The sequence below is a fragment of the Daucus carota genome, chromosome 5 (genome assembly GCF_001625215.2).
Source record: "Daucus carota subsp. sativus chromosome 5, DH1 v3.0, whole genome shotgun sequence".
NCBI classification, from domain to species: domain Eukaryota; kingdom Viridiplantae; phylum Streptophyta; class Magnoliopsida; order Apiales; family Apiaceae; genus Daucus; species Daucus carota.
In genome coordinates, this window is record NC_030385.2 from 14,322,652 (window position 1) to 14,341,921 (window position 19,270).

The 19,270-nt window shown below is 37.0% G+C and overlaps 4 protein-coding genes across 5 annotated transcripts; 3 read left to right on the forward strand and 1 right to left on the reverse strand.

The window, feature by feature from the left end:
- Nucleotides 1-231: 231 nt before the first annotated feature.
- Nucleotides 232-1,335, reverse strand: LOC108221383 (glutathione S-transferase T3-like). The gene has a single exon (XM_017395265.1). The coding sequence runs from the start codon at nucleotides 1,333-1,335 to the stop codon at nucleotides 232-234; it is 1,104 nt and encodes a 367-aa protein (XP_017250754.1).
- Nucleotides 1,336-2,150: 815 nt separating this feature from the next.
- Nucleotides 2,151-10,918, forward strand: LOC108223136 (toMV susceptible protein tm-1(GCR26)). 2 transcript variants are annotated; one of them, XM_017397236.2, is made up of 10 exons: nucleotides 2,151-2,471; nucleotides 2,843-3,499; nucleotides 5,541-5,747; nucleotides 6,218-6,433; nucleotides 6,557-6,776; nucleotides 7,327-7,574; nucleotides 7,959-8,137; nucleotides 8,252-8,505; nucleotides 8,793-8,981; nucleotides 10,406-10,918. In XM_017397236.2, the coding sequence occupies exons 1-9, from the start codon at nucleotides 2,343-2,345 to the stop codon at nucleotides 8,942-8,944; spliced, it is 2,262 nt and encodes a 753-aa protein (XP_017252725.1). In that variant the 5' UTR covers nucleotides 2,151-2,342; the 3' UTR covers nucleotides 8,945-8,981; nucleotides 10,406-10,918. The 2 variants fall into 2 exon arrangements, with proteins under 2 accessions (XP_017252725.1, XP_063949826.1); XM_064093756.1 differs by having other exon boundaries at nucleotides 2,199-2,471; nucleotides 6,557-6,695; nucleotides 10,406-10,762.
- A 703-nt stretch (nucleotides 10,919-11,621) lies between these two features.
- Nucleotides 11,622-13,956, forward strand: LOC108223290 (mitogen-activated protein kinase 4). The gene is made up of 3 exons (XM_017397460.2): nucleotides 11,622-12,074; nucleotides 12,164-12,590; nucleotides 12,851-13,956. The coding sequence occupies exons 2-3, from the start codon at nucleotides 12,168-12,170 to the stop codon at nucleotides 13,547-13,549; spliced, it is 1,122 nt and encodes a 373-aa protein (XP_017252949.1). The 5' UTR covers nucleotides 11,622-12,074; nucleotides 12,164-12,167; the 3' UTR covers nucleotides 13,550-13,956.
- Nucleotides 13,957-16,917: 2,961 nt separating this feature from the next.
- On the forward strand, nucleotides 16,918-18,225 carry LOC108223291 (cold-shock protein CS120). Its single transcript, XM_017397462.2, has 2 exons — nucleotides 16,918-17,196; nucleotides 17,574-18,225. The coding sequence occupies exons 1-2, from the start codon at nucleotides 16,984-16,986 to the stop codon at nucleotides 17,958-17,960; spliced, it is 600 nt and encodes a 199-aa protein (XP_017252951.1). The 5' UTR covers nucleotides 16,918-16,983; the 3' UTR covers nucleotides 17,961-18,225.
- Nucleotides 18,226-19,270: the final 1,045 nt, after the last annotated feature.

Consider the following 19,270-nt stretch of genomic DNA (forward strand, 5'->3'; position numbering starts at 1 on the left):
ATGTGTATTGAATGAATTGATGCATCTTGTTTATATAGAAAGAAAACCGAATATATTCTAACGGCTAGTTTACAAACCAATAAAAACAAATACTAGCTTCCAACGGCTAGTTTACAAACAAATACAAACAAATACTAACTTCCAACGGCTAATTTACAAACAAATACAAACAAATACTAGCTTCCAACGGCTAGTTTACAAACAAATAAAAACAAACAAGAAAAGACAACTCTAGTTTTTTGCCATAATTTTCTCAAGCATCTTTGCATGAGCCTTCCGCTGAGCGTCATTCATTTTCGTTGTATCCGCCATAATGACTTGTAAATCCATCTCAGATTGTTTCGCCTCAAGCTCCTTTAGCCGAATTTCATTTAATCTATCCATTATGTCCATTTTTCTTTCTTGATTAACTCGTAAAGCTTCCCATTCATCAACTTCTGCAGTTGAGGCCTTCCCCTTTCCTTTCCTTTTAGCAGCTTTTGTACCTTTAGGACGAACCGGTTCAACTTCATCAGATGTTGGTGTATCGTTATTTCCTTCTGATGAGTAAGCTCCGGAACTACTTAATTTAGTTCTTTTGGAACTTGCACTAGTTGGAGGAGTTCTCCACTTGGGATGTCTATGAAGCTCACGCCAATGAAGCTCAAAGTTAGACTTCTTCTTGTAATTAGTTAAATGATCTAGGTGAGCTTTCTCAATTATGTTGTCCATGTTTGAACCGCTCCCGATTTTTCGTTGAGCCTCATCATAACACGAACCAAATTTCTGAGCACCTTCGTTTATTCTTTGCCACCTTTTTTTCATTGCCACAACACCTCTTTTAATGACACCGGGATTATCTTCTTCACAATATTGATGAATTCGTTCCCAAAATGCTTCGGCTTTTTGATCAGTACCGATAAGTGGATCAATTGATACATTCAACCATGCACTTATTAAGAGTTTATCTTCAACCCACCTCCATTGACCAGTAATTTCTCGAAAATCTTCGGTTTCTTCGCAATCATCATTTAGATCAATAATGTTTTCGTGACCAAAAGCCGGCACTTGCGTTTCCGGAGAATTTTGGATATTGATTGGTGTTTGTTGGGTTTCAAATTGTGAATTTGAAAATGGAGGAAATGGAAATTGATAAGGAGAATTTTGAGGATATGAAAATGGAAATTGAGAATTCTGAGAATGTGAAAATTGATACTGAAAATTTGGATTTTGAGAATTAGTAAAATTTTGCGGATTTGGAAAATAGGGACTTGGATATGGAAATGGAAATTGAGGGTTTGGATTTTGAGAATTTGAATTTTGTTGATTTGAAGAGGGAAGATTATTTGGATTCATCTTTTTTTTTTGTAGGATTTTTTTTGGTAGAAATAAAAAGTGTGAACATTAAGAGGAGTGAATTGAGTTTTTATACCAAAAAAATGTGACCGTTTTAATATGTTTACGTTAAGATTATAACGTATATAAAACCAGCAGGGCAGAGAAACACAGCAGCTTTATCAACTTTCTTAATTTAAAACATAAAAGTAATCAAGTGGGACGGGACCAAGTTGGAGGGCCTGCCCATTTTTTCTCTTTCTGCTCCAACGGTAGTGACCCTCACTTTTGCATGTACAGACCACTTCACGTGGCTCGAGGCACGAAATGGACCTCTGCTGTAGCTGCTCTAAGTACTGAGGGAGTGAAGGTACACTTAGTAGCAAAAGGCTCAACAATTAGTAGCAAGAGGCTCAGCCATTTCTGAACCAAATTAACAGCAGCAAAAGACCAAAAACCAAAATGTGTTTTTGTGTAGTTGTGCTCGAAGCCTTATAGCCTACACCTTAAATTAGGAAGTGTCGAAGTGTGTATTAAGAATACAAGTCCATTTCATATAAATTACAAGCCCAGCTACTAAATTTCTAAAATTGTATGGCAGCTTAAGATTGATTTGCATATATATTTTTAAAAAAATTTACAAATGTTCATATAATATATTAATATTGATAATAAAAAATTATATTTAATTATTTATTTTAATAATCGGTTCGGTTTTTTCCGGTTCGGTTTTGCAATATAACCGGAACCGAACCAATTAAAACGGTTGGGTTTAATTTTTTTGATTTCGGTTTCGGTTTCAGTTTTTGACGGTTCAATTTTGACCCGTTTGTCCCGGTTTCGATTACGGTTCGGTTTCAAATCTGTTTTTTCTCACCCCTGCTCTAAGGCGTGCATCTACTCGGACGCCAAACGTGAGAGTTGCGGTAAACACGCTGAAGCTTCCACTGTACTTATACTTACAGTGACACTGGACGATTCAAGTCAACTTAAATCCTAGTTGTATCAATCGCAAAGATCGTGAAACAATGGGAGAAAAAGGCGATGCCGTTGTTTACGTGATCGGAACCGCCGATACGAAGATGGAGGAGCTTGCTTTTCTCACCAACTCCCTCCGCTCTCATCTCTCCATCTTTTCACCTACTTCTTCCGATAAGGTCGCTCACCTCCGCATTTCTCTCTCTACTGTTCTATACTATTATAGAGATAATTCTGTGTGCAACTATCTCATCGTCTATATGCACTTAACTTATTCGTTACTGTTTAATTTTGCTCGTTAGATGAGTAAATCAATTAGATTTCCATTTTCGATATCGAACATGTTGTCGAACAAATTATATGAGTATAAATTATGCTAGGTGTAAGTTGAATGTACAGATGGATGCTGATTTATTTTAAGTCTATTAAGACGTAGTGTTCAGTATGATTCCATTCCCCCCCAATTTCACTCATCCCCGCCAAATACAAACAAGTCTTTACATTCTCTCCCTCCATATTAGAACTGATGTTGTATGCAATTTATGTACAGGTACAAGTAACGATAGTTGATGTTTCGACCAGTCAGAAAGAGACAGAGAGTTTTGGTGATTTCAAATTTGTATCGAGAAAGGATGTATTGTCTTGCTACTCTGAAGGATCAGAGAAATATAACTTGCAGCTTCCCGATGATCGAGGCAAAGCAATTGCAATGATGAATGATGCATTGCAAAAGTTCCTCACTAAAGCTTATAAGAATTGTAATCTTACCGGAGTAATTGGGCTCGGTGGAAGTGGAGGAACCTCTTTGCTATCATCTGCTTTCAGGTCACTACCAATTGGAGTACCAAAGGTCATTGTATCAACTGTAGCCAGCGGTCAGACCGAACCTTATGTTGGCACATCGGATTTGATATTGTTCCCTTCCGTGGTTGATATATGTGGCATTAACAAAGTTAGTCGGGCGGTTCTATCGAATGCTGGTGCTGCCTTTGCTGGAATGGTGATTGGAAAAATTGAAAGATTGAAAGAGGCTTGTAGTGATGATGAGAAATTCACTGTTGGCATAACTATGTTTGGTGTAACAACTCCATGTGTGACTGCTGTGAAAGACAGACTGAATAAAGAAGGGTTTGAAACCCTGGTTTTCCATGCCACTGGGGTAGGGGGCAGAGCGATGGAGGATCTTGTCAAGGGAGGATTCATACAGGTATTTCTTCTTTCCTTCATATTCAGTTGTGATTTATTTACATGCTCTAGTGGATTCTGAAGACGTTCACATACCTTAATGTAAACATAAGACATATCACATATGGATAGTAGCCAATTCAAGAAATATTCGGGGTGCATATAATGATGATCATATCATTAATTAGGCATAATCAAATTTTGTTGGATTTGAATTTACTATAAATTTGTCAGAGCAAGAACTTTTTTGCTTGATTTGCTTAAACTAGATTCATGAACTGGGTTCCATGTAATTCCTTTAAAGTGGTCCACCTTAAATTTCTATGTAATTAACTCTTATATGGCTTGGAGAAATGGGGTCACCAAATCCCCATCTTTCTTTATACATAGATCGGCGTCTGCATAGACATGCGTGCACTTCTATTGTTGTGCAGCATTTTTCGTCTGGTAAATATAGCAATGAAATTGATACCGGGAGTTACTTTCTTCTCTTTCCTTAATTTATTAGAATTCTAGCATGTCTACTTGGTTGTTGATCAGATGTTATATATAGATACCCATAGCAGTTTAATTGGTTAGAGTCTTAGAGAGATGCATTGTACTATCTGATGAATTTATCTGTGTGTTTCTATAGCAGAAAAAACTATTTTGTCACAAGTCATACTGGAACATAAATGATCTGCATGAATGTTTTTTTTTTCTCTGTGTTGTGATAATCCACATATGTTATCACCACAGATACGACAACAATAAACATTACTGCTTAGTGGTAGTTCAAAGTATTCAAAAAATTCATTAGTTACTTTCGAGGCAAATTTCTTTCATCAAATATGTTCTCATCATTAGAAATTCACCAGATGCTTCTGCTGTCTGGTTCTGGCCTTTGATCGTACAAGATCATTCATGAAATCTAGAAAATTCCGATATAAGATCAAATCCTAAAGTTCACCTCCCCGGCAAAATCAAATCTAATCAATAACAGAAATATTTCTTGAACTTGGACTTCTGATAACGTTATAGAATATTTCTTTCACCTTTAAAACAATGACATCTGGGAACTCCTGGCAGCGGCTATTGTATTCTGATACCATTCATCATACGAGAAAGTATCTTGCGACAAAAAAAAAACAATGACATCTGATCGTGATAGTAAACTTTTTGCTCAATTTTGGGTAATTTTATGGAAGCTTTTTGGGTCAAAGCTTAGCACAGCTCATCCTCAGATGGATGGGCAAACTGAGGTGGTAAATAAAACATTACGAAATCTGATTCGTTGCATTTGCAAGAAAAACACAAACAGTGGGATATAGCCTTGGCACAGGCAGAGTTTCGTACAATAGTGCTGTTCACATCTCAACTGGCACCTCTCCTTTCTCCAATGTATATACCTACATTCCAAAGCATGTGGTAGATCTGGGTGACTGACCAGAGAAGCCTAACAATTCTGCTAATAAAATGGTGGAGGGTATATAGAAGACACAAGAGCAAGCAAACAAAAATATTGAAGAATGAATAGATACTCATTTACTTAATTTTACTCTCTCAAGAGTTTGATCTTTATAATTTTTTTGTTTCTGTTCTGCGTCACCTTGTAAGCGGCCTCAAGCTCAAGTAGTTATACTCGGGGCCGACTATTATAATGAATGCCTTGTGTAAAACATTTTGTTCCTAAAGGCTTGATGGCGATACATATAAACTAAGAGTATCTTCCTTGTGAAATTCTCTGCTCTTTAAAATGATTGTTGTAACTTGTGTGAAATATGAAGTGGAACAGAGGTAGTATTTAGGTATTCTGTCTGCGCTTGTCCTTAAAAAAGTCCAATTATGAAGAATCAGCGATGGCCCAGTGGCAAAGCTGCATCTAGTGCTATAAATGGTCCAGATTTAATTCACTTAAAAAAATGTCAAATATCCGAAAAATTTAGAATCGTTATGGGAGCTGAAGGCTGATGATAATGACTCTCCTCTCTGTCAGGGGAAACTAGCTAGAACTTAGAAAGAGATTAATGATTTTTTGAAACATATGCTTCATGTATCTATTAATCATTGTTTTCTTTTTTAAGGGTGTTTTGGACATCACAACAACAGAGGTCGCAGACTATGTGGTTGGAGGTGTTATGGCTTGTGATAGTTCTCGCTTTGTTGCCACTTTAGAGAATAAGGTACCGCTTGTTTTAAGTGTGGGAGCCTTGGATATGGTGAATTTTGGAGCTAAAGGTACTGTTCCTAGTGAGTTTCAGCAAAGAAAGACTTATGAACATAATGAACAGGTAAAATATTTCTTTGTTGCTTTTTTAATAATTTTATGGTTCAATCAGGTCAAAAAATGTCAGTCTAAACTCCGTATTGCATATGTGTGGATATCTGCCGGTGAAGTGTTTTCCCCCCATTTCAAACGTCATGTTATTTTTCATAATGTATTTTTTGTTTTCAATTGATGTTGAGTCTAAACTTTAAATCTCCTAGATTACGTAATATCATGACTATGGTCGGTTAATGGAGGTGATTGACAATATTTGACATACAAAGAGTGACCGAAACAAACAGATAACGTGATTTGAATATGGTAGGATAGTACCCTTTGGTTTCTCGAAGTGAGTTGCTTAGTTCAGAAACTATTTCTAGGTAGAGTTAATGACGGTACTGTATATTGCAGTTGATAGTAAGATATGCCTTCATATTTAGAAGTTTAATATGATAAGTACTAATAGCTAACAGGGCTAGCTGCTGTTTTTTCCAGGTCACATTGATGAGAACGACCGATGAGGAAAACAAAAAAATTGCTAGTTTTATAGCAGACAGATTGAATAATTCATCATCCAAGATTTGTGTTTGCTTACCAGAGAAAGGTATATCTGCTTTAGATGCAGCAGGAAAGCCTTTTTTTGATCCTGATACGACACACATCCTCATCAATGAACTAAAGAGTCTAATCAAAGTGAATGAAGATAGGCAGGTACTGCATTATTAATCATGTGGCATATTTGCAGTTATCAAATATACTTTTCTCGCGAATTGTACTTGTGATTTTATGTATTATGTCTATCTATATGTTTGCTCAATTTGAAACTAATGACAGATCAAGATTCTACCTTACCATATAAATGATCCCGAATTTGCAAATGAATTAGTGGACTCGTTCTTGAAGATTTTTAAGTGTGTCAAAGGCCATAATCATCATCAAGCTGTTTCCAAACCTGATGAAGACCTTAAGATAGGTAACTCTGGTTCCGGAACGAAGCCCCAGGACAGTGGAGTTATTTCTTACAGCTTGAGTGACTTTCCTAATGCAAAACCAGGTTGCTATGTTTTCCTTTCTTGTATGAGTATGCTACTCATAATTATTATTAAATTTTTTAAACCTAAAGTCACAAGGCCCCTTAAAGTATCAACTTTGTCCCAATATGCACAAAATTGAGCACCTTTTCTGCATCCCATTAATATAACTGGATCTGTTCTTTTTATGATGTCTGAGTTTCAATTTAAAAGAGCATCGTTGGTCAGTTGCCCAGATTAAGTGGGGAAAATTATAAAAAAAGCCCACCCTGTCCCAGTGGAGCACTTGTTACGGAAGCTACCCCTCTCTTGAAGATATCTGCAGGATACATGGTGCCTGCAGTTTTGTGGTCCAAATTGTGTAGTTAATAATTTTGCAGTTTCTCATGCAGAAAATAAATACATGAATATATAACTATTAAACATCTGACTATTGGTCATGTCTCATACTCACATATATTTGTCTGTAACTTTACATTATTATCATATATCACTTTTATATTATCTTAAGAAGGTAATCAAGACTCAAACTTATGAAGTTGTTATTTAATCATCTTCTGATTTATGTTGTAGAAACCTTGCAAAGAACACAGACAATACTTCAGCAACTTAAAAATCAAATAAAGGCAGGGAAACCTATCATAGGGGCCGGTGCTGGGACTGGCATATCTGCAAAGTTTGAGGAAGCTGGTGGCGTGGATCTGATAGTCTTGTACAACTCTGGGCGCTTTCGTATGGCAGGAAGGGGTTCTCTAGCTGGATTATTACCTTTCGCTGATGCAAACGCTATAGTGCTTGACATGGCTAATGAAGTTTTACCTGTATGTACTATTTGCAGGATTGTGTCGGGTTCTTTATGCAAACTGCTTATAAAGCTTTTTGTGAAATTATCTGGAATTTGAGTGAACATATATACAGACTTAAAGAGTCAAACTCCAGTCAGATAACTTCTGTAGGATGGGTTTGACTGATGTTTGACTACTTTTTTAACTTAAAATTTGAAATGTCTGGAAAATAAAACTATCAAAATTTTAAGGCAACATAATCATAACTATCATGACTGTCGTAATATGTTTTATGCATAGTTTATCTGTTATTTCATGATGGTATGGCTAGTAATTCTCATATGAAAATCTGCTTTGTGTAGTTAGAAGTCGGACATGATTTGTTTGAGAACATGACCCCTTGATAAAATTCATGTCCAGGTGGTAAAAGAAGTACCAGTGCTGGCTGGAGTATGTGGAACTGATCCTTTCCGTAGGATGGATTACTTCCTGAAGCAGCTAGAGTCCATTGGGTTTTCTGGAGTGCAGAATTTTCCAACTGTTGGTCTTTTTGATGGTAACTTTAGACAGAATCTGGAAGAAACTGGAATGGGTTATAGGTAACTTGTAAAAATGTGTTTACAGTTTACCAGAGATTTGTATCAAGTTTGGCATATAGTACTTTTATGTGTACGTAACACTATCGTTTTCACTTTTCCCCTTGATTCGTTCAGCCTGGAGGTTGAGATGATTGGAAAAGCTCATAAAATGGGATTCTTGACGACCCCTTATGCTTTTAACAAAGAAGAATCTGATGCAATGGCTAAAGCTGGGGCTTCTATCATAGTTGCTCATATGGGTTTAACAACATCTGGGTCAATTGGTGCAAAAACGTCAGTCTCGCTAGAGGAAAGTGTATCTCGTGTACAAGCGATTGCTGATGCTGCTCATAGAATCAATCCTGGCACTATCGTGCTCTGTCATGGAGGTTTGTCCTTGGAACCGGTTACATCTATGAACTGTGTTTTATTAATTACATATATCAGCCATCGGAACCAGTAAGGTCATAATAAACTGTATTTTATTAATCATATATATCAGCCATGATCAATGTATAAGCGTTTTATGTGTATATTTGGGTTAAATTTATGTCAGATTCCATTGGTGCATTGGTACATGAGAAGTGTACGAGCATTATTATTAAGAGCATATGTATTCTATATTTTTGTTGGTTCATGTAGCTTAGCTTAAAAGAAACTGGTGTGTGGTTTACAGGTCCTATATCTGGTCCTGAAGAAGCAGAATTCATACTGAAAAGAACCACTGGAGTTCATGGGTTTTATGGTGCATCAAGTTTGGAGAGGCTACCAGTTGAACAAGCTATAAAAACCACTGTTCAGAGATACAAAGCAATTTCCATGAATTGAATTTTTCCAAACATATTCTCTGAGAAGATTGCCATATGTATGTTCATCATCACTTCTCATATTAATCTTTCTTTCTTTGTGTTTGTTGGCTTTTTTATACAGGGATGCAAGAGATAGAATATTTGTGGAAGCTTATAAATTTATTCGTCATAGTACTCTTTATATAGAGTTCGGTCTCAAACAAATTTGCATGATTAGTGCCACCCTGTAGCCTTGAATTATAATTCTTTTCACAATCATGTAATATTAAAACACAATCAAACAATATAAAAACACAATCAAGCTAATTAATTAGTATTCAGTTTCAATTTCATATCGAAATTCCAACAGTCTTGTATGAGAAGAAAAAGAAATTCACAATGTTCAGGAAAACACAAATAAAAACTTGTTAACTTCCAGCCTTGTTTGTTTGGATGTAACACAGTTGTGTAAGAGCAAGTTCCTTGGAACTTAATTAAGTTGTTTTATTTTAGTTTTTTTGAAGTCAGACAAAGGAACTTCTAGTTTCAAGGTACTTGTAGTTGCATCAGAACATGGGACTTAGCTAACCCATGGTCAATCCATGTTACATATTTATGTAATCATTATATTCAATGTACCAAAACTATGTAACTACTACTTAACTAGTGATGAACCAAGCAGTGATTTTGTATTTCCTTGGAATTGTGAGTTGTAACTCGACTGCATGAAAGTTGAAATACTTTTAGATTTTAAGTACCTGCAAATATCATGAAACAAACGAGGTCGTCTCTTCAGGGAGATGATGATCGTTTTTACCAATGGTTAATGAACCATTAAGCAAACTCTTTTATGCAACCTCAGCCAATAATTGGGCTTGTAAACCAAAGGATGCAATATGATATAACAGATACTCGTGTTACTTGTGAGCATGCTCCATTTAGATATGCACAGCAATTTTAACTTAATAAGGAACTTGTTTGGGCCTCAACTGAGATATTTTTTTATTTTTTTTTTTGAAATTTGTGTGTCTATTGCATGGATCAGTGCTAGTTGGTTTGTGATCTGGGATGTATATGTTTTAATTAAATGAGTTTCGTTTCCGGAGCGACCAAAGTTGTTATTGTCATAGCAGTGGGCACCTAATTCTTTATGTTTTGCCATATGCTAGTTACTGTTGTGTTTTAAACCTGAATGATTATGTCGTTTGTTGACCACTTGATTTTCAGTCTGCTTTATATTATGGTCACAATCACAAAGGCGCTTGATTAATAGACTTAACATGTGCTTAATCTCCAAGAACCACACAAGATTATCTGAAAGAGGAACTAGAACAATTTAGCAAGTGTTTTCCTAATCTTACATTAATTTCTAGAGCAAAAATGACCAGGTAACAGAAACATTTAAGTTCATGCTTAGCGCGATATTCACGTGCTTATTTGCTATTCACATATCTGTCGAAAACTGGTGTTGAGTGAAGTCACTGATATTCTTATCTTGCAGATGTCAACAACAACCGTGGCCATGAAGCGCATTGAGATATCAAGCATGATCATGTCGAATATTGCGTTAGGGGCACCCTAATAGTTTGGTAGTGAATATGTGGTTCTTGTTGAATAGTTTGTGATATTTGCTTAAGATCCCATCTGTAGAATGGATTTCAGATATGTCATGAAATCATGTTGTGGAGATTGACAAGTTAGGCCAACTAGAAGATATCTCAAGTTAGGTGGCCTTCCTGAATGATAATACAGGCAAGTATGGATGTATAATGTATGTGCACAATGCAGGAAATAACAGGATGAAAACTGTTGAGGATACCAAAGAGAAAGAGAGCCGGCGGCTTTAGCTTTGCTTGTACTTTCCACGTGGTGGTGCTTATATTTCACGAAAATGCAATAATTCCGTTGCTCGATTACTTATTTGCACCGGAATGTATTTGGAATGTTTCGCACTTTGACTGGACGCAAGCCACTACAGCTATACTACACTTGTCGTAAATTTATTGTGGCCTTCGACTTTAATCCAACTTTTCTGCCTAAACCCGGTTGTCACATCCTCCGGCCGCACAAATTAATACCCTCAACTATCTTATTTGTTTTTGTCTGAATTTTTTTATATATATATTTTAAAAAATTTACGCAATAAATGTTTTCGAATTTACGTAATAGAGTCTTATTACATAATAACACCAACAATAATAATAATAATGATGATAATAATAATAATAATAGAACCATTTAGAAACAATCATTTCCTGGAAATAAGTAATTTTATTCCATGGTGCTGCAATTGTATCCACAGAACCAAGCACAAAATTCATGTCATGTTAAGTTAGGGGTGGCAATTTCGGGTAACGGGTCGTGTTCGTGTCAGCAATCGGGTCGATTTCGGGTCAAGCTAAAATCACTTGAAATCGAATAAAACTTAAAATTGAAGTTATTAGAAATGAAATTCTAATTTCGGGTCATTTCGGGTCCATTTCGGGTCAATCGGGTGATTTTCGGGTCACTTTCGGGTTTCTGTCTCAGTAAATCGGGTTTCGGGTTGGGTCGGGTTCGTGTCGGGTTTCGGGTCGTGTCTGATATTGCCACCCCTATGTTAAGTTAAGAATTTAGATTAAAATATTTAGAAACAGGTGGATGAGAAAAAGACGAAATGAACCAACAGAGTGAAAAGCCATCAGCGGTCCAAGTTGGCAGAAAACTCTGCACTGCATGCATAAATAAATCAAAGTTGAAGTGTTCAAGAGAGCAAGAAAGAATAAAGAAAAGTAGCAAGTAAAATAATAATTGAGCAGAAGAAGAAATATAATGTGGAGCAGAGGAGAATTGGGTAGCAGCCATAAACATAGCAGCAGTAGTGTTTGTAGAGTGCAAACAAAGACTTGTGAGTCACGGGGCCTTCTCTGCCACCGCCCTTTTGCTTGCTTTACAATTCCCTTCTTTTCTTTGAATTCCCTTACCACCCTCATCATATCCATTTTTGCACTAAATCTTTTGTTTACTGAATTTCCTTGCTTTTGAGTTTCATTTATCATGCTTTATGTCTAATTAAAGTTGCTAACTAGTTGCGGCGAATTCAACTCGAAGAAAAACTCTCCGTGTTTCTTAGTAATACGTTATCGTTCATCAACTAATAAAATCTCCAGGAGATCATCCTGCTGCAGCCCGTAAGTGAATTGTTTGATGTTTCACCTGATTCCGCGAAATTTCTTCATTATTCGTGTCATTAGTGCTTAATCTCTAGATTGATTTGCAGCGAGATGGCGAGACGTGTGGAGGCACCGTACAGTAATGTGATAGGACGGAAACATTACTACACTATATCCCACACTGTGTTTGAGATCGATACTAAGTATGTTCCGATCAAGTCCATAGGCAGGGGAGCGTATGGTGTAGTGTGTTCTTCGGTTAACAAAGAGACTAATGAGAAAGTGGCGATCAAGAAGATTAATAACGTGTTTGGGAATAGGATTGACGCGTTGAGAACTCTGAGGGAGTTGAAGCTACTCCGCCATATCAGGCACGAGAATGTGATTGCTCTCAAAGATGTGATGATGCCTGTTTACAAAACGAGTTTTCAGGATGTCTACTTGGTTTATGAATTGATGGATACTGATCTTCATCATATTATAAAGTCCCCTCAACCGCTATCAACTGATCACTGCAAGTATTTCTTATATCAGGTACAACCTCGTCTCTTCCAATACAATTTTCTATCTTCATGGACTTTCAATTATATGAAGTTGAAAACCTGGTTTAAATTGATCTCCTTAAAATTCGATGGGTTTGCTAGTGACAACTGCTTGGGATAAACTAGTAGTATAAGCAAATGCAATGAGTGGAATGGTATCTCTATACTATATGGTATAGGAACTCCCTGAATTATACTATATATTTTCATTGCATATATGTTTCGCTTGACTGATGACATTTGTGCTTCCAGTTACTTTGTGGTTTAAAGTATCTTCACTCAGCAAATGTTCTTCACCGTGATTTAAAGCCTGGTAATCTCCTCGTCAATGCCAATTGTGAATTAAAGATATGTGATTTCGGATTGGCACGTAAAGGTAGGGACAACGGACAGTTTATGACTGAGTATGTTGTCACTCGTTGGTACCGTGCACCTGAGCTCCTCCTCTGCTGTGACAACTATGGGACCTCAATTGACGTCTGGTCTGTAGGATGCATCTTTGCAGAAATCCTTGGGCGAAAACCCCTCTTTCCTGGGACCGAAGCCCTCAACCAGCTTAAACTAATCATCAGCATTCTTGGAAGCCAGGTTGATGCTGATCTTGAATTCATTGATAATCCTAAGGCTAGGAGGTTCATCAGATCACTACCCTACACCAGAGGAATTCGGTTTCCTTCTCTATATCCCCAGGCTGATCCATTAGCATTGGACTTATTGCAGCGGATGCTAGTATTCGATCCATCCAAGAGAATAACAGTCACAGAAGCTCTTCGACATCCTTTTATGTCAAGCCTTTATGATTCAAGTCGTAATCCTCCTGCACAAATCCCGATGGACCTCGACATCAATGAGAATATGGGAGAACAGATGATTAGGGAAATGATGTTGAAGGAAATGCTTCACTATCATCCTGAAGCTGTTTATACACCTTCATTGGCCATGCACTTATAATAATTCAGAAGGTGCCTTCCTTTATCTATTACTCAATGTAGCAGATGAAAACACATTATGCTATAATACGTCGATTGTAAGGCTGTTCAAGTTTTGAAGATTTAGAAGCGCGCAGAAATAAACCAGTTGAGGCAAGTATGATCTTCAAACTGGATGAGCTTATTTATGGTACTTTCTTGAATTCTTGGTCACTGGCCTTTAAAAATTGCGAACTCCTTTTAATTGAGATGGTTACTTCTATGAATGCCTGTATGAAGTACTACAAGGATTATTACAATTGTACAAAAATATTACCACTTCAGGAACAAAAATTAAGAACATCTGTGCGTCCGCTGCTCTATGCCATCCGTTTCTCTGTGTACGCAAATATTTTGAAAGAATGGAGATTCTGTCCTTTATTTTCACAATTTGGGAGATAATTCGGGAGCAAGATTTTTTTGACTCGTTAAAATGTATCAAGTACCTACCCGATCTCCATGACTACTCGTTTAAAATACTAAAATAATAATATATACCAGTTCGTTAACTTTCTGTTAATCTTTTCACGGAAGTGCTGTGCTGGACAATGATGTGTATTTCTTTGATGAGTTGGCACATAACAGATAGTACATTTGACTGGACTACAAGCGTGGTCATTAGCGTTTATCAGCAAACTTAAGTGCCTCTCCCTAAAGGATGCAGTACCACATGCCTGCTTAACGAGGACTGAGTGTTCTGGTACTGGATTTGCATTTATCGGACTTGATATATGATGCACCCATGCCAATGCCATGGGCTGTAGGTATTATCCAGAAGCAAAGCATACAAGGAGTTGCGTTTTGTACTTACTCAAGCGCCATTTTCGCCATATGTTACAATGTTTATTCAAAGACATTGGATGAGAGAGGTCTCGACGGCCAAATTGCCTTCCTTACAAAAGAAAGGGGCTCAAGTACTTTACAAAGACTCTTCTCTAATGCTATAAACATGCTGATAGTGTATGACAAAAAATATATTGAAAGAATGTGGTAACAATAAATTACATATAAATTTGTTCTTAGTTACTATATTTGGGTGATTGGTCCATCCTATAGTAAAATAGATCTCTGGGCTACTTGTTGATTTGATGCAGCAGCAGAAGCAATAACAGAAGAAGAAAGATCAAAGCAGAGGAAATGAAAAGAGCTCCTGCGAAACAGGCTCCATCTTGGAAGAACAGATGCTCCTTTTCCTTTTAAATTTGGTGTTTCTACCAACGTTACATGCAATCCTGTCCCGGATATTAGCACCGTTGTTCCTAGTAGATACATATCTGCAGCATCCACCACACAATATACGCAATTGTAAATATTTTGATGGAGTATTAATGATTGATCGACCAGGCTTTGCGAAGATTCATATACTTACTCCTGGCCTGTGTGACAGAACTTGGAGATACTACCACAATTACAACATTCATTTGGTATGTGGATCATAGTAATTTTGTAAAAATTAAATCAGCTGCAGCAGGGTGTGATATGAAAGACATAATATCTAAACCGCTGTAGATCAAGGTGATTCAATCTGGTATAACATCAGCTTATAAAAGTTTCATGTACATCTCACGTCTCCGGTTCTAAATTCCAAATCACATATACAACTACTAGGCACTTCACAACTTTAATATTGAATTTCCGTCACCAATACATATCTTGTATCAATACTGAGGCAGCTGACCTTTTATTTCTTCAAACTTTTCTTTTGTATCCTAAGTTCCGAGTGTCTAGTCCTTGGACATGGTACAACAATAAGTTGTTAGGAGTTTTATATTTCATATTATATTTAGAAATCAATTACACTACTTTTGAAGATACTGTCTCCAGCAATTGTTCATGTTCTTGTTAAGCAAAGTCTTGGGTTCTGTTTGACGAATCACTGGAACCACTTCGTCAATTTGGCCATGATTTTTAGTTGTGATCGAGCTATCACTAGACAATGGAACATGTGAGTGTACATCCAAGTCTGGAACAGAACCGGAGCTTGTAGTAGTGGGCATTGGAAGATCTAAAAAATCTGAAAAGTAACTTGGTGAAGATGGTGAATTTGCATCCTTCTTGCATGGAAAATTATTTTCGTCAAGCACCACATATCTGGAAATAAACATCACGTATGATGTAGGATCAAAACACTGATACCCTTTATGTTGATTACACAATGAAATTGAATGGAAGTGTACAGAATTGATATTATGCTAAAACAATATGCCATGGCATCTCATGACACTTGTAGAAATTATTCTACACTAGTAATCTAGTGGAAGTGGCTATAAATAGCCAAGTTTCAGAAGAAAATATGCATAATTACCAACTAAAAGTGTAGCTAGTTGAGTAGAGTAAGAAGAGGAAGATAGGGCTTACATGAAGAGAAGAGTGAGCTAGTAGTGTTTGGTAGCCAAGGATGACTTGCCTGCTCTCATGCATGCACAAGGCTTTTTATGTCCAGGCCAGCCTGAGACCCTTAATTTAGCATGAGTTTCCAGGCCGGTCAGCTTGGCTAATCTCACACACTCTTCTCCTCCATGCTAGCCTCCTTCTCTTCCTTATTCAAACACCCAACAAAATTAAGCTCATCTTACTCACGTTCCACGATACATATTGTGTAATTATGGATTCTCTTTTTTTATTGAAGTTTATCTCCTACTCCAATTTTACTTGTGCACATGATTTGATTGGTTACATTATTTAAGCGTCTGCATCTGCATGCTTTCTAGTAAAATTTTTCTGATTTCCCCACATTTCTTGACTAACTTGTGATATGATAAGTGTAAGTGAATTCAATAGATATGACACAATAAGGAGAAAACCCAAAGGACCAGATCCTTTATTTTATCTAATTAAGCTAACTCGACGTTTAGCCCACCAGCCAAGACTAAACTGAAGAAAGTCCAAACTCATGATGACAAGATAACTAGCTGAAAGTTGTGCTTTAAGTAACATAGATGAGGCCTACTAATTTTGAAAGAGGCCACGCATATTGAAGAGAGATCATCTGTAGATAGACTTCACAGAAATCATCTAGAATGACGATATGGAAATGCCACATACGCGTTCCTTTGCTTTTTAGATGTCGACAACTTAGTGAGTGGAGAAGTTGATATTTTACGTAATATCTGCTTGCTCAACACTGTATTATTCAGTATGATAGCTATGGAGATACATCTGTCAGGACAATCAATATCTTATCTACCACAAAATATTGCAAATCTCATCCAGGCCGACATAGTATACCGACATGGACTAGTCCATACGTGTCTTGCTCTAGTGACCGCACAATATCCCAGCCAAGCCGGCACGTGTCACAACCTTGTTGGCCTATACCACATTCCCAAGCCTTTATAAACCATTGCAACTCAACTGCAAATATCAAACAATCACTTACATATAATACTAGAAACTCAGTTGTTTAAAGATTTGAAAATGGCAAGCTATGGAGAAGGAGGATATGAGGGACAGAACCACCATGGAAGTGATGATGCATACGGCAATCCAGTTGGTCAGACAGACGACTACCAAAACCCTACTCAGCACACTACTGGCGGCTCTGCACACGGCGTCGGCTTGTCCACTGGCACCGGTGCTGCAACAGGTGCACACCAGCTCCAGCGCTCTGGTAGCTCCAGTTCCAGCTCTGTAAGTACCAAGCTTTCACATTTATTTTCTGCACAGTTTTTCTTTGTAGTTCTAGTGGGTCTAATCAGGGGCGGATCTAAGATCCAAATTGTGGGGACACCAAACAAATTTTCGGAAACACCTATATAATTTTAAATTTTGTCGGAACACTTTTGTAATTTTGCAAAATTTAGAATGGTAAAATAAAATTGTAGGAAAAGATTTAGGGGGGACACGTGTCCCCGGCCCATGACTCTTCCTAGATCCGCCCCTAGTCTAATGCCTCGCTAGTCTCTATCTCCTCTACTAAGAGCCTTGAACAAGAAGTGTCAAAAAAGAAAATATATATAAGTACATCAAATGGACTAATTTTGAGAAGTTGGTATTGGGGATTGTAGTCTGAGGATGATGGAGAGGGAGGGAGAAGGAAAAAGGGCATCAAGGAAAAGATTAAGGACACGTTTCCTGGAGGCCACAAGCAGGAGCATCAGACACAAGCAGTAGTCACTGGAGAATCATATGGTACTCCTGGAGAGTATGGAACAACTGGTACTGGAGAGCAGCCTCATGAGAAGAAAGGAATCATGGAAAAGATCAAGGACAAGCTGCCTGGTGGTCACAATGATCAGGAGCAATATCAGACTCATACTACTAGTACTCCAGTTAGCGGAGGATCCTATGGTGCTACTGGAGAATATGGAACTACTGCTCCCGGAGAGCAGCCTTACGAGAAGAAAGGGATTATGGAAAAAATCAAGGATAAGTTGCCCGGCGGTCACAACTGATTTTACACTCTGATGTCAGTCATGGCCATGACCATATTGTTTGTGCGCGTCTGTTTCAATATTTGTAACCATAAAATGTAATGCCAGCCACAGCTTTCGTTGTCCGGTGGTTAATTACTGTAGTGTTGTAAACATTGTATTTCTTACAATAAGCAGCTCGATCTGGATGCATGTAACCCTATAGAGCGAGGTTCATCTCTCTCGCTGCGTCTAAATATGTATTAAGTGTTGTTACGTATATGAAGCCATATATTGATCTTTTCAACATGGACTCCTAGTTACTTGGTGAATCTTGATATACGTTAAAATTTCACACTTCACTAATTTTCAGGAAACTATACCAGTTCAACGAAATAAAAGTACTAAATAAAACTAACTACAAGGTGGGAAAAACAAAATACATGAAAAATATTAGTATACCTTTTGTTTGTTAATGGTAAAAAGCTACTTTTTATCTTTGTATATGAAAATATTATGGTCCAATTTCTGAAGAGGTGAATCTGTTTTAAAAAAAATTCAGATGAATCTGTTTTTTTATCTAAAAAATAATTATTGTTCTGCTTCTATTTATCTTAAATACACAAAGAATTCAATCATGAATAAAAATCTGATCTGCATAAGTTGCATCTTCATGGAATCAAATAGCCCTATAAATCTCCGGTGACTCTGCTTGATCTACTCATAACTAATATCATTCATGTAAACTACTACACTAACAATGCCAATTAAGTTCTGATTATATATGAGTAACAGCAAATGGCCTTGCCAAACCAAATACATTAATGGCTGGCTACACAAATACTACAATACATCAAAGCCTCAAGATCTCTTTGTCCCCTTGCCATCACTTTTGCTTTCACCTCGCCGTGTTTTGCTTTTGCTCTTTGAGGCTAACTTTCCTTTGTTCCATCTTTGACAAATAATTTCCATCTCTCGTTTTTAAGATTAAGGATTTCTATTTCTCGGTTATTGTATAGTACCTAACATGATAATAAATAAAAAGTTTTGTGTGCAGTTTACTAGCTAGTCCAAAACACAATTAAAACATGTGAAAGACAACTCAGCTGGCTACCTTGTGCTTCTTGTTCTCAGGATCAAAGAAAACAACACCACCCTCATAAAACCTACTGCAGGTAGACATCGTAGACAATTTAGAATTGTTCAGTTTCCTATGGATTGTGTATACAATGTTGTCGTACATGCTTGAAATTATATATATATATATATATATATATATATATATATATATATATATATATATATATATGTATATATAGACACGTAGGTAGCACTCCATAACATACCCTCTT

Bases quoted from the DNA above. Each gene is read 5' to 3' on its own strand.
- LOC108223136 (XM_017397236.2), top strand. From the start codon at position 2,343: ATGGGAGAAAAAGGCGATGCCGTTGTTTACGTGATCGGAACCGCCGAT. The intron at 6,777-7,326 runs GTTGCTATGTTT...TTTATGTTGTAG, and splicing joins CTTTCCTAATGCAAAACCAG to AAACCTTGCAAAGAACACAG. The intron at 7,575-7,958 runs GTATGTACTATT...ATTCATGTCCAG, and splicing joins TGGCTAATGAAGTTTTACCT to GTGGTAAAAGAAGTACCAGT.
- LOC108223290 (XM_017397460.2), top strand. From the start codon at position 12,168: ATGGCGAGACGTGTGGAGGCACCGTACAGTAATGTGATAGGACGGAAA. The intron at 12,591-12,850 runs GTACAACCTCGT...TTGTGCTTCCAG, and splicing joins GCAAGTATTTCTTATATCAG to TTACTTTGTGGTTTAAAGTA.
- LOC108223291 (XM_017397462.2), top strand. From the start codon at position 16,984: ATGGCAAGCTATGGAGAAGGAGGATATGAGGGACAGAACCACCATGGA. The intron at 17,197-17,573 runs GTAAGTACCAAG...TGGGGATTGTAG, and splicing joins GTAGCTCCAGTTCCAGCTCT to TCTGAGGATGATGGAGAGGG.
- LOC108221383 (XM_017395265.1), bottom strand. From the start codon at position 1,335: ATGAATCCAAATAATCTTCCCTCTTCAAATCAACAAAATTCAAATTCT.